Source organism: Erpetoichthys calabaricus, chromosome 9 (assembly GCF_900747795.2).
Source record: "Erpetoichthys calabaricus chromosome 9, fErpCal1.3, whole genome shotgun sequence".
NCBI classification, from domain to species: Eukaryota; Metazoa; Chordata; class Cladistia; order Polypteriformes; family Polypteridae; genus Erpetoichthys; species Erpetoichthys calabaricus.
In genome coordinates this window covers 80,347,380-80,361,896 of record NC_041402.2, presented here as the reverse complement: position 1 = coordinate 80,361,896, position 14,517 = coordinate 80,347,380, and the positions used below count along the sequence as shown (strand labels likewise).

The window sequence follows — 14,517 nt, the reverse complement described above, 5'->3', positions numbered from 1 at the left end:
CACCAAGCAATTAAACATCTTGGGATTTGGTTGGCAACCCCCCAGGCAGACATGAAGTCCAGTCCCACCCTCCGGAAATGACCATCTATCTGCCGGAGCCAGGTGTTCCATGCGCATCCCCTTGGCCTGGTCCAGCCACTCGGTTCCTCAACAATGAGGATCCTGCAAGCTGCATCACCCTCGGGGAATCATACCACAAGGTCATAGTGCCGTAACTGACATGCCCTCACATTGCAGATAATGTGCCTCATTTGGGACTCTGTGAACAACTGCTTCGTCGACACAAACTCAAACCAGCGGTACCCAAGGATTCTCCGAAGAGACACAGTACCAAAGGATTCTCAGGTCATTGGTCTCACAACCATATAGCAAAAAGAGGAGCACTCAAAGTAAAAAAAAATAAACAAGGAAAAATCAACAAAGTATATTGCTACTCTGAGGCTATCTTAACAAATTTGATTCATGTGTCAGATGGGGTGACTGGCTCACTTGCCCACCACTATCCCACACAAAGCACTCGCTCTACTTTTTACTGCTCTTTTTTTTCTCTAGATTGTCGCCTCTCTATCTTCCTTCTTCTGTCAGTTGTGTGTTTGCTCCATTCCCACTGTGAGGTAGGTTTAAATTCCATCTCAAGGTCTCTTCTAGCCAAGCCTTGGCATCACTTGAATAGTTGTGGGCATAGGTATATCATTTAGGACAAGGGTAATTTCAGGCTTAAACACCCACCAAAATATAATTTTTGACATTTCCAAGTGATTGATAATAGGTAAAATTGCCATTTGTTCCAGACGCTCCCTGTAACAACACCTACCTCTGAACTTTCAATTGTTCTTAGAGGGCTAGATTTCTAAGGCAGGTAGTTAGCTGCCTGCATGATTTGAAGAACATTTTGGTCCATACATTATTTTTTGGCACCATATGCCAGCTAGTGTACTAAGGTGTTACCACTACTGGCATCCCCTCCTTTGCATCTGTCTCTCTCTCTTTGTCTTTTAAAGACAGTCCTATCCAATGCTATATCACTTGCCCCCTAACGGTCTTGAAAAGCATTGCATACTTCTACCCATGCCACTTCTTTCTTAGATCCTTAGGTTTGTATTGATGTCCCTGCTTAATGTCAATGCAGGACATACAGAGCATACGGCTTTTCTGGCATGTGCAGGATCTTTCCAAAAGCAAGTGTGTTTCTCTCTCTCCCTCAACATCCTAAAAGATAGAGTTGAATCTGCTGGATTCAGGGTGTTATTTTGAGGTGACAGAACAACCAGGTTAGAACTCTCTGCCTAATCTCGACCTTTGCATATTATTACCTTAATACGAGTAATCGCAAAGGACTGAATCCACAACATAATTGCCAGAAGGTCCATTTTCTGAAAGTGATAATAAAGTCCCAGTTTTATAAGAGCGTCCCCCATTCACTGAAAAAAGACTTGTCATTAAATAGACATCTTGGTCCTGGCTTCACTAGCTAAGAACCTAGTATTCTCAGCAGACTGGAGCAGGAAAAGTATAATCTGTAATCCAGAAGCATTTCAAAAATTGTAAAAAGTCTCGGTACTTCTGGAAGTCAGTCTTCATGTATCTTTTCAGACTGATAAATCATTTTTCGGTAAATGCTGAAAAGCTACTCAAAAATAAATCATCATTGATTTAACAGCCATTTTCCAGGCATAACCGGGTTAATCAGTTTTCTCCCACTTCACTCTCTGCTTCATTCTCCATGGTCCTGGCCATCCCAATGGGGTAGGACCCATTCTTTTCTTTTCTTTTAGTCGTCTTCATTTAAATATCTACTATTAAACTGAAAGGCATTATATAATCAATGTGATGAATGTAAGCCACAGTGGCACATCAGTTAATGCCGCTGCTACATACAGTAGCTCCAGAAGACTCACCATATGTGTCTGTGTGTCTAATCTTTCTTCCACTTCTTAAAGATGGATGTACAGTGCATCCGGAAAGTATTCACAGTGCATCACTTTTTCCACATTTTGTTATGTTACACAGCCTTATTCCAAAATTGATTAAATTAATTTTTTTCCTCAGAATTCTACACACAACACCCCATAATGATAACATGAAAAAAGTTTACTTGAGGTTTTTGCAAATTTATTAAAAATAAAAAAACTGAGAAATCACATGTACATAAGTATTCACAGCCTTTGCTCAATACTTTGTCGATGCACCTTTGGCAGCAATCATAGCCTCATGTCTTCCTGAATATGATGCCACAAGCTTGGCACACCTATGGCCAGTTTCGCCCATTCCTCTTTGCAGCACCTCTCAAACTCCATCAGGTTGGATGGGAAGCGTCGGTGCACAGCCATTTTAAGATCTCTCCAGAGATGTTCAATCGGATTCAAGTCTGGGCTCTGGCTGGGCCACTCAAGGACATTCACAGAGTTGTCCTGAAGCCACTCCTTTGATATCTTGGCTGTGTGCTTAGAGTCGTTGTCCTGCTGAAAGATGAACCGTCATGCCAGTCTGAGGTCAAGAGCGCTCTGGAGCAGGTTTTCATCCAGGATGTCTCTGTACATTGCTGCAGTCATCTATCCCTTATCCTGACTAGTCTCCCAGTTCCTGCCGCTGAAAAACATCCCCACAGCATGATGCTGCCACCACCATGCTTCACTGTAGGGATGGTGCCAGGTTTCCTTCAAACATGATGCCTGGCATTCACACCAAAGAGTTCAATCTTTGTCTCATCAGACCAGAGAATTTTCTTTGTCATGGTCTGAGAGTCCTTCAGGTGCCTTTTGGCAAACTCCAGGCGGGCTGCCATGTGTCTTTTACTAAGGAGTGGCTTCCGTCTGGCCACTCTACCATACAGGCCTGCTTGGTGGATTGCTGCAGAGATGGTTGTCCTTCTGGAAGGTTCTCCTCTCTCCACAGAGGACCTCTGGATCTCTGACAGAGTGACCATCGGGTTCTTGGTCACCTCCCTGACTAAGGCCCTTCTCCCTTGATAGCTCAGTTTAGATGGCTGGCCAGCTCTAGGAAGAGCCCTGCTGGTTTCGAACTTCTTCCACGTACAGATGATGGAGGCCACTGTGCTCATTGGGACCTTCAAAGCAGCAGAAATTTTTCTGTAACCTTCCCCAGATTTGTGCCTCGAGACAATCCTGTCTCGGAGGTCTACAGACAATTCCTTTGACTTCATGCTTGGTTTGTGCTCTGACATGAACTGTCAACTGTGGGACCTTATATAGACAGGTGTGTGCCTTTCCAAATCATGTCCAACCAACTGAATTTACCACAGGTGGGCTCCAATTAAGCTGCAGAAACATCTCAAGGATGATCAGTGGAAGCAGGATGCAGCTGAGCTCAATTTCGAGCTTCACGGCAAAGGCTGTGAATACTTATGTACATGTGCTTTTTCAATTTTTTTATTTTTAATAAATTTGCAAAAATCTCAAGTAAACTTTTTTCATGTTGTTATTATGGGGTGTTGTGTGTAGAATTCTGAGGAAAAAAATGAATTTAATCTATTTTGGAATAAGGCCGTAACATAATAAAATGTGGAAAAAGTGATGAGCTGTGAATACTTTCCGGATGCACTGTATGTGTGCTGTGAATTCTGAGCTAATTTATCCTGGTTGGAATGTAAGTGTGTCCTGTGACTGATTTGTCCAAGTTATACTTCTGCTTTGCACCCAGTTCTGCAGGGATAGGCCATAAAAATGAAATAAGTGTGATTAGGAAAAAGTAACCCTAACAACTGCATTTATGTTATTACAACTAGTGGTAGATTCTATCAAAGGATGCATGGTTATAAAATGAGAATACTTTTTTATATTCATAAAATGCAGTCTAAGATGTTAACTACCATACTCCCAATTGTTAATAGCAGCTCCTCATATTGAGATGTGTTTAATTAACATCATCAATTAAACACTAGAAAGAACTTTCAAATATTATTAATTTAATGGTCCACAGATGCAACAATAAAGCCCTGATGATCATGATCAGCACTCCCCAAAAAGAATCAACTACCTGCATTTTCTAAATTGACTTTTCATGTCTTTGATGTACATCCATTAGATAAGAGCTTCCTCATTGGATTCAACCAAACTGCTGTGTCAGCTTTGTGTGTGTGTGTGTGTTTTTTTAGGGGCTGGGGTGAGGCCCATCTAGTCACTCTTTTCTAAACACTCACATGCTTGTGCTACTGCATCTACTTTTCTTGTTTGTTTTCATGTCACTGTCATTAGGGAGCACTCTGTCTGCTAGCTTATTCTTCAGGGATTGCATCCTGTCAGGGTAGTGATCCATGGAGGATCGGTTCAGACTTCCAGCTGTCCACAGTGGGTAAGTGTGCAGCATACCATGAGATGAAGAACATCCTCTCCAATTTCTTCTCAGAGATAAGCAGTATTTAGACGTTTATGAACTGAATCTCATCATTTAGGCATAGCTTGGGGCTCTTGTCATGTGTCTATTAGCCCTTTCAACAATCTGTGAAGAGAAAGTAAAGAACTAGGACACTTGGGGACCTGAAGCAGGGATCGAAAGGCAGCTGCTCTGATTATGATGATTTCAGCTTAAAACAAATGCACATGTTATCTTCTCTTTTTATTTATTAATGGAACAATATCTGAATATTGACCCCATTTTAGTCTACTGAGAGCACTGAAATACACATCTTTAGTATCCGGTTATCTACAGTGTGTTCTATACTTAATATTGGCTTCATTTCATCCAGGAATAGCAGCTGTAATAATACAAAATATGGGAGTGAGAAACACATCAGGAAAAAAATCCAAGGCTATTAAACTTCCTCAAACATGACAGGACCTACCAATGCAAGCCACAAACCTTTTAAAAGAGCTTGACATCCATCCTTTTTCTGTGTCTATTTTTATGACCTTACAGACTTTTTATGATGCTGTTCTCTGAGGAAGATGCTCAATAAAAAGAGAAACTATTTGACATTTTTAGTAAAATTACTTACCCTTAAAAGACTTCTATGCTTATATGATGGTCTTTAGATAAGACTAGATATACAGTAATTTCTTTTTTTTTTTTTGCTTTTCTCTAGGTTCGTAGTAAGTTTCACTCAATCCATTAATTACAATTTCAACACTTAAAGGTGTACTAGAATGCTTCTCAAATCAAAATCACAAAAGGTATTAATGGAAGAAGTTGTTCTGCAGGACTAATTTTAAAATCAGGGTAAACTATGCAATGCCTTTCTTCTTTAGATTGATAATGAATGTTATCCATCATCCCACCTACTCCAGCATTAAGGATGTAGGGAGAGTACCATGGAAAGAATAAACTCCATATAACAAGCAGAAAGCTTTCTGTACAGTACAATAAACTTGCAATTTGATATTCAAAATAACATTGAAAATTGCCTGTTTGGGCCACAAAGAATGAGTCTGCTCCTGATGTAACTGAGTATGCCAAGGTGATAAAAGCTGAACCTAAACTAGGGAACAGGCTATACATGTTTGTGTTGCATGAGGGTGAAATTGACTGGCACCTCCCCTCCTGCCCTTTCCTTTTATATTTTCTGCCTTGCACTCAGTGCTACCCGAGTGGGCTCTGACCTCCCACAACCCTGAATTGGATTAAGTGAGTTTGAAAATGCTATGCTATTTGATATAAAGAAGTACAGCAAAAAAAAAAATTCACTGCTGGATGACTTCTTCAGAATGATTGACAGTCCTGGTCTGCACTGCATGGCAAGCAAATCTCTGTTCATCATCTGGTTATGTCTTTTCAAAATCATACTTTAGCTCTTAAGTCAAGTCAGGTCAAGTTTATTATCAGGTGCACATGGTATAGTGAAATTCTTACTTGCAAGTCTCCACAGAACTGTGGACAATAATACAATACCAAGAAAATACACACACCACAAAGTACATAAAGCAATCAACATATATATACTGTGTATATATATTATATATATATATATATATATATATATATATATATATATATATATATATATATATATATATATATATATATATATACAGTGCATCCAGAAAGTATTCACAGCGCATCACTTTTTCCACATTTTGTTATGTTACAGACTTATTCCAAACCGGATTAAATAAATTTTTTTCCTCAGAATTCTACACACAACACCCCATAATGACAACGTGAAAAAAGTTTACTTGAGGTTTTTGCAAATTTATTAAAAATAAAAAAACTGAGAAATCACATGTACATAAGTATTCACAGCCTTTGCTCAATACTTTGTCGATGCACCTTTGGCAGCAATTACAGCCTCAAGTCTTTTTGAATGTGATGCCACAAGCTTGGCACACCTATCCTTGGCCAGTTTCACCCATTCCTCTTTGCAGCACCTGTCAAGCTCCATCAGGTTGGATGGGAAGTGTCGGTGCACAGCCATTTTAAGATCTCTCCAGAGATGTTCAATCGGATTCAAGTCTGGGCTCTGTCTGGGCCACTCAAGGACATTCACAGAGTTGTCCTGAAGCCACTCCTTTGATATCTTGGCTGTGTGCTTAGGGTCGTTGTCCTGCTGAAAGATGAACCGTCACCCCAGTCTGAGGTCAAGAGCACTCTGGAGCAGGTTTTCATCCAGGATGTCTCTGTACATTGCTGCAGTCATCTTTCCCTTTATCCTGACCAGTCTCCCAGTTCCTGCCGCTGAAAAACATCCACACAGCATGATGCTGCCACCACCATGCTTCACTGTAGGGATGGTGCCAGGTTTCCTCCAAACGTGACGCCTGGCATTCACACCAAAGAGTTCAATCTTTGTCTCATCAGACCAGAGAATTTTCTTTCTCATGGTCTGAGAGTCCTTCAGGTGCCTTTTGGCAAACTCCAGGCGGGCTGCCATGTGCCTTTTACTAAGTATTGGCTTCCGTCTGGCCACTCTATCATACAGGCCTGATTGGTGGATTGCTGAAGAGATGGTTGTCCTTCTGGAAGGTTCTCCTCTCTCCACAGAGGACCTCTGGAGCTCTGACAGAGTGACCATCGGGTTCTTGGTCACCTCCATGACTAAGGCTCTTCTCCTCCGATCACTCAGTTTAGATGGCCGGCCAGCTCTAGGAAGAGTCCTGGTGGTTTTGAACTTCTTCCACTTACGGATGATGGAGGCCACTGTGCTCATTGGGACCTTCAAAGCAGCAGATATTTTTCTGTAACCTTCCCCAGATTTGTGCCTCGAGACAATCCTGTCTCAGAGGTCTACAGACAATTCCTTTGACTTCATGCTTGGTTTGTGCTCTGACATGAACTGTCAACTATGGAACCTTATATACACAGGTGTATGCCTTTCCAAATCATGTCCAACCAACTGAATTTACCACAGGTGGACTCCAATTAAGCTGCAGAAACATCTCAAGGATGATCAGGGGAAACAGGATGCACCTGAGCTCAATTTTGAGCTTCATGGCAAAGGCTGTGAATACTTATGTACATGTGCTTTCTCAATTTTTTTTATTTTTAATAAATTTGCAAAAACCTCAAGTAAACTTTTTTCACGTTGTCATTATGGGGTGTTGTGTGTAGAATTCTGAGGAAAAAAATGAATTTAATCCATTTTGGAATAAGGCTGTATCATAACAAAATGTGAAAAAAGTGATGCGCTTTGAATACTTTCCGGATGCGCTGTATATATACAGTATATAAATATCTCTTTATATATAATACGCTACTTTGGCTGTCCATGTGTCTGTCCAGGATTTTAACTCACCTGTAGCTCACACTTGGGTGGAGAAAAGAAGAGCTGCTCAGGAAGCAGCAAGCGCATCAACCTCTGAGCAAACAAATGCTAAACGTACAGAGAAAGAGTATGAAAACTATGAATGCTCAAGTCAAGTGTATTCACTGCACATTATCATGCAGTGCGACATTACTGGTATATATATATAAAGTATATATACAATGTGGAAAAAACAGAGAGAACAATAAAGGTTAAGGGGTTCCACCCCATATATTCTCACCAACAATCAAATTAAAAATAGGAAAACAAGAAGTCATAACAGTGTGAGCCAAAAACAATGACAGATTTGGAGAGTGGAGTGCTGGGGTTTTATAGGTGGAAGATAGGAAGGGGCGGGATCTCAAACAAAAATGTGGTCTGCAGGAAGGTGTGTTGTAGCAGCAGAAGTGGGTGTAGTCTTAGCTGGGCTTTTCTTATGGTGGTCTGTGGAAAAGAGAGAAAAGGCATTAGTACTGTTCATCAGCCCTTGACCCTGCATCTTACCCCAAGTTAAGCCCTTAGACTGCCTCCCACGTGCGCATGTGTGACAACAGTTATATACAATATATATATGTATTTGTTTATACACTGTTATATTATAATATTTGTTCATATGATTGTCTGCTCAGCAATCTTATGACCTCTGCATAGTAATAGTCCCTGAATCTACGCAAGTGCCATTAGACCTGCATTGTTTGCCAGAAGAAAGGAGTGAGAAAATGACGGTAAAGGATGGTTAGTGTTAATTGAGAAATTGGCTAACATATATTTTCATATTGTTTTTGTCTGACTGCAGATTGACAGGACTGAAGTCATCAAAAGTAACCTGCACCCTGTGTTCTCCAAAGTTTTTACACTGGATTATTACTTTGAAGAAGTGCAAAAACTTCGATTTGAGGTGTACGACATTCATGGGCACTGCAGCATTGGCACTCGTGACGATGACTTCCTGGGAGGGATGGAGTGCACCCTGGGCCAGGTGAGTTATTATAACTGAATATTAAAGTTACTTGATTTTGTTTTAAATTTCAAGTATGCTTTGTGGTGTTGTACCACTGCCCCAGGCTTGACTTATATAACTTAAATTTGTACATCATAATGAAACGAGAGGGAAATGATACACTATCACTGTTTTTTAGCAAATCCATACACCCATTAACTGAACCAGCTTGGTCCAATAAAGAGCTGAGAAGAAACAGTGCTGGACAGGGTGGCATTGAGACTCAACCTGTCGCCACCCTGGATCAGTTTAGAGTGACAAATCAACCCACATTACAAGCCTAAGGGATGTGGAAATGTAGAAAATCCACATTCACACAGGGAGAATATACTAAAAGCTACACACATGTCTCTAGATTTAACTGTTGTACCATCGAGATGCAATCTATTCAAGAATGATGTCTAAAATTTGTTCAAGAATGGATTCTTTTTTCTTTTTTTAACACATTTTTATTGAAGAGAATAAGTATTATGCAGAAAGATGCAGGATGAATTAAATTACAAGATAAAGTAAAACACCCATCCCACCAGAACACCCCATCCCTATGAGGGAAAACAATAAACATAAATAAAGAAAGTAACTAGAATGGAGACTGTGACTACTCACATTGGGCAGTGGTCCACAGCCAAATTTAAAAAGAAAGGCAGCAAGAATACATTTTCATCATCACAAGCCACCACATGGCCCATCACCTATGATCTAAGTGACCAAAATCCTTTCCCTGAGGTGATCTTCAATGCCAAGTTCAAGAATTATGTTAAAGAAAGAAGATTTCCAAGAGTCCACACAGACAGAACAGGTGTATTTCCATCGAGAGGCCATTGAAAGTTTGGCAGTGATGGTACCCAGAGAATTGCTGCTGGATTGGGCTGAGAGGTAGTGTGGAAAGTCCAGGAGAAAAAAAACACAATATGTGGTGAGATGATATTTTCCTTCTGTGACTAAAACCACAAATTAATTAATTAACCAGCGATTGAATAAATGGATGAATGAAAGAATTAACCAGTGCCCTGAGTGGATTTACTAAAGTGACAGTATTCTATAGTTGAGTTGAGATTGATTGCTTTAATCAAAGGGGGGGGGGGGGGTCCCCTTGGAGTTTCCAGTTTCTCCCTACACTAATATTCATGGACAAGCGGAAGGGGGGATGGGGACCCACCCTTGGACTATCGAGTACCATGATACACAAACATTTGATTGATGAGGGAGATGAGGAGCGAGATGTGTAATGGGTTGTGGTACATTAACTGCACTGAAAACACTGTAAACTGAGAAGTGCATAGAGGCCAACTTCAATCACTGGAATTAACAAATTTGTTAGTTAGCAATGGTTATACATTGCTTAGTGATGCTTATTCTTAGTTGCATAGTTCTGGGTTCTGTATCGGCTTTCTCCTGGTTTGCCCTCACATCCCAAAGATCTGCAGGTTGGATTACAGTAAATGACCATTCCAAACTGGCCTCAGATGAGTGAATGTGCGTGTGTGTGAGAGTGCCCTGCAACGACAGGTGTTCTGCCCATGGTAATTCCTGCCTTGTTCCCAACCCTGCTTAGATAGACTTTAGCTATTGGGATCCTGTACTGGATTAAGAAGTTACATTAACAGATGGATGGATGGATCAATAAATAATTAGCAGTAAATTGTCCCGTGCAAGAATTTCCCTTTGATTGAATTGGCATGCTGCATTTTACACCCTTTGTGACTTGCCAGTCCCTTGCAGCGAGAATGAAGACAGTCATATCTAATGATAATCCTAACTGGTAACAAAACATGTGTTAGTAATAGGAAGACACCCCAAAATAGTAAATACAAACCAGGGTAACAAATCAAAAATGCTTGTGAACTCTACTCCAAGTACAGATTTCTTTCTCACTCTTTATATCAACCCACACAACATTTGGCTATGTGGGGCCTAGCAGAAGGCCTCTACCTTAGCATTATCTACAATGATGCACTTACACATTATCATTTCAATTACAGCTGGAGCCAAAGTATTTACGGATCTTTCCTAGAAAAGCTGAGGGTGTTTAAGAACATGAAGCACATCTGTTATTCTCTGTGATTTGTGTTCGCCAGATTTTGCTTGCTGTGTAATAAGCACAGTCCCTTGACTACTGCAACCCAGCAGGGGCTCGCTTCTCCACAGCATTTTCCTAATAGCAGTAACTGCAGCAATTACCTTTTTTTTAAAGGTAGGGCAATAGCAAACAGACTTATTTGTTTAATCCATCTTGCTCTTGCATTTCCCTTGCTTGCTAATGTGGATGTGTCTATAGGGATTGTTGGGGCATTAGTGAATACACTTAAATGCATTAGTCCTCTGCTATTTCTAAATACCCTACTGTGAATCGTCAGTGGTTATGATACATGAATATTATGAGCATAGATACCCTGCTCAAAAATTCTGGTACAGTTTTCTATTATTATAACATTAGTTTAATGCATAGAGTGATTGACAAAAGGGTGAAGTAACATGCATCATTTCCTTTTTGCAGCTTCAAATAGCATCCTGTGTAACAGACAAAACTGGAACACTCAAAATGTTTATCTGACAGGGATGATGAATAAGCAAAGCTAATGCTATTAATGTAAAATAGAGACATAATCAGAATTTTTCATTTATGGGTGATTCTGGTATAAAGGTCCACCCATCATAAAAGGGATGGTCAGATTTGTTCTGCGCCACATGCACACCAGTTTGTCACACCCACAAAAGTTGTAGTACATTCAGTGTGGCCCCCTGATTCCCCTGAGTCTTGTGCAGACATAAGTGGGTTGAAAGAATGTTATGCAACATACAATACAATGCAATTGATTTTTGTATAGCTCAAAATCACCCAAGGAGTGCCGCAAATGGGCTTTAAGAGGCCCTGCCTTTTGACAGCACCCCAGCCCTGACTCTCTAAGAAGACAAGGAAAAACTCACAAAAAAAAAGTTGTAAGGAAAAAAATGGAAGAAACCTTGGGAAAGAGGGTTCAAAAAAAAGAGGTAAAAGAATATGATACACAGAACAGAACACAAGTAATCCTCAATACAATATAATAGTGCAATAGAAACATTGCAAGTACAGAGCAGAATTCAACAGTAGATGATATCACATAGCAGGATTTGGATTTGTTCAGAGTCCTGGAGACCTCGGCCATCAAGCTGCCTCCCCCAATTGGCCATTCCACAGCTGAGTCAGTGTTGGGCTAGCCAATCCAATGAAAGGACCCCTGTACCAAGTGCCACATTTGAGTACCAAGAAGAGAAACAGAATAGGTGAGGATTATTACAAATTATAATATCTTATTACTTATTTTTTAGTGCTAATGGCCAACAACAGAGATGCAGTATGTACAGTTAATCAGCAGCTCTAGTCAGGATATGCTAAACTGAAGTAGTGAGTCTTCAGCCGGAATTTGAAAGCTGAGACCAAAGGGGCATCTCTTATAGTAGCAGGCAGACCATTCCACAGTTTAGGGGCCCTTAACTAAAAGCTTGACCTCACACTGTTATTTCATTAATCCTTGGAATCATAAGCAGACCAGCATCTTGAGATCTTAATGTGCATTCTGGTTTGTAAATCATGATAAGTTCAGACAAGTAAGCCGGACTGCAAAATGACATGTGTCCCCACTTAGGATGTTGCTTTCAGAAATATCCAACCAAACACCAGAAAAAAGCAATTTCTATAAAATCAGCATATGAGCTGAAGGTAGTAGGAGTGTTGATAGTGGGATGGAAAAACACACCCTCTTTGGGACCTAGTCAAAGACTCAGGAGCAACCCTTCCTGAGGATGTGGAATGGCATACAAGAATACCTCCATTTTGAAGTGCAGAAAGCAGCATCCAAACCATGAGGTTTAGATACTGAAATACCCTTTCCTAGGAACCAAAACTGAATGTTGGAGTAGAGGTATGGGCCTGATCTTGAAAGTGAGGACATGGGCAGCAACTTAGGAATGCCCTCTCTTGATCGAGTAGGTGGTAACTCTAAAACAAAGTCTGAACCATTGGAATGCCTTGTCATGGGCATAGCTAAATCACTGGAATGTCTCTTTCTAACCAGGACTTTGGGAACCGCCAGATCCTGGAACCCTTTCTGGACACTGCAGTTCCATTGGAATACCCATATGTAGGGCTTGAATCTTTGGTAAAAATTGAGCAGTTGCACTAAACTTTGTTGGATGTGCCACAGTGACTCCATGATTTACATTGCCACTTGAATCTTAAAACACAGGAGTTTTAGAAGACACAAAATACTTCATTTGGAGCCCCAGGCCAAATACTTGTTTGATTTGGTTTTGCTGTGACTCTTTAGTTACACTTTTTTACATCAGTTTTATGCATCATTTAAATTAAATCACTGCTTCTAAATGCAAATAGTTTTGTCTCATATTGTATTTGGGGTGATGGCTCCTTCCAACATTGTCCAGGGTGGTGACAGTAAAAACATTTTAGAATGAAACCTATGGCCTTCTCCTGAACAAATGGGGAATCTGTGCAAATCTGCAGTGATTGGTTCAATGGTGTGGATTTGCATACCAAAAAATGCAAGTGGGAGTACTCTGCGCCTCATTGGGGTGTGGGCACTGCCTGCATTTTGGAACACAGCATAGCCTACAGCAGGGGTAGGCAACGTCGGTCCTGGAGTGCCACAGTATGTGCAGGTTTTTGTTCCAACCCAGTTCCTTAACGAGAACTCAATTATTGCTGATGAAGCACATATTGCTTAAGTGACATTTTAATGCTTCATTTTAGTGGTCTCGCTTGTTAAGGTTCTCCAACCTTAATTGATTATTTCAATCTTAAACTGCTGCATTCAGTGTTTTAATTGCTCCTTATTAGCAATAAGATGTAAAAGACAAAGCAGCCAGCAGTTCTCCAGCTAGCTTTTTTCCAATTACATCTGTGTGTGTTCATCATGCACGGTTTGATTTAATAAAACACTTAATAGAAAAATATGACAGACTGAAAATGATCTGTTTTAGGCTTCAAATCATTTGGATGATATCCTTGGAAAGGAAAAAAATCTACGATATAAAAGCCTTACATTGCACAGACTAACAAGCCATAAAATTAAATAAGGTCTGAGATTGGCAATGATTGGTTTCTAATTAAGCAATTGGGTTGAATGAAAACCTGTAGCCACTGCGGCTCACCAGGACCGACATTGCCTACCCCTGTTTTACATCTTATTGCTAATAAGGAGCAATTAAAACACTGAATGCAGCAGTTTAAGATTGAAATAAGCAATTAAGGTTGGAGAACCTTAACAAGCGAGACCACTAAAATGAAGCATTAAAATGTCACTTAAGCAATATGTGCTTCATCAGCAATAATTGAGTTCTCGTTAAGGAACTGGGTTGGAACAAAAACCTGCACATACTGTGGCACTCCAGGACCGACGTTGCCTACCCCTGGCCTACAGCATTCCACATATTAATGGGAAATTTATGCGAAATTTGACAAAGAGAGGTGCAACTGTGTGGATTTGCATCCCAGGCAAAAACACATTCAGTTTTATTTTAGATTAAAATATCTTGTGTCTTTGACATTGGAGAAAAATGTTCTAGTGTTATAATTCTTGAAAAGAACAAATTCTGCATGAAAGATATTGGTTTTTGAAACATAGTCCATTTGTCTAATTAATGGCCATTGAAGATGTTAAGCATATTAAAAGCTACCTTCTTTTGAATTTGAAAGTCATATTCAAAGGTGAAGTGAATACGCTTAAATGCATTAGTATGCTGCTATGTCTAAATACCCCACTGTGAATCGTCACTGGTTATGACACATGAATTTTATGAGCATAAATGCCCTGCTCAAATATTCTAG

The 14,517-nt window shown here is 40.2% G+C and overlaps 1 protein-coding gene across 1 annotated transcript in view; it reads left to right on the top strand.

The window, feature by feature from the left end:
* The window catches only part of cpne7 (copine VII), a 251,789-nt gene that overhangs the window by 77,756 nt on the left and 159,516 nt on the right, over positions 1 to 14,517 (top strand). Inside the window, exon 3 of the mRNA XM_028809797.2 lies at positions 8,490 to 8,672. Within this exon, the coding sequence (XP_028665630.1) occupies positions 8,490 to 8,672 (183 nt within the window). The remainder of the gene's footprint in view (positions 1 to 8,489; positions 8,673 to 14,517) is intronic.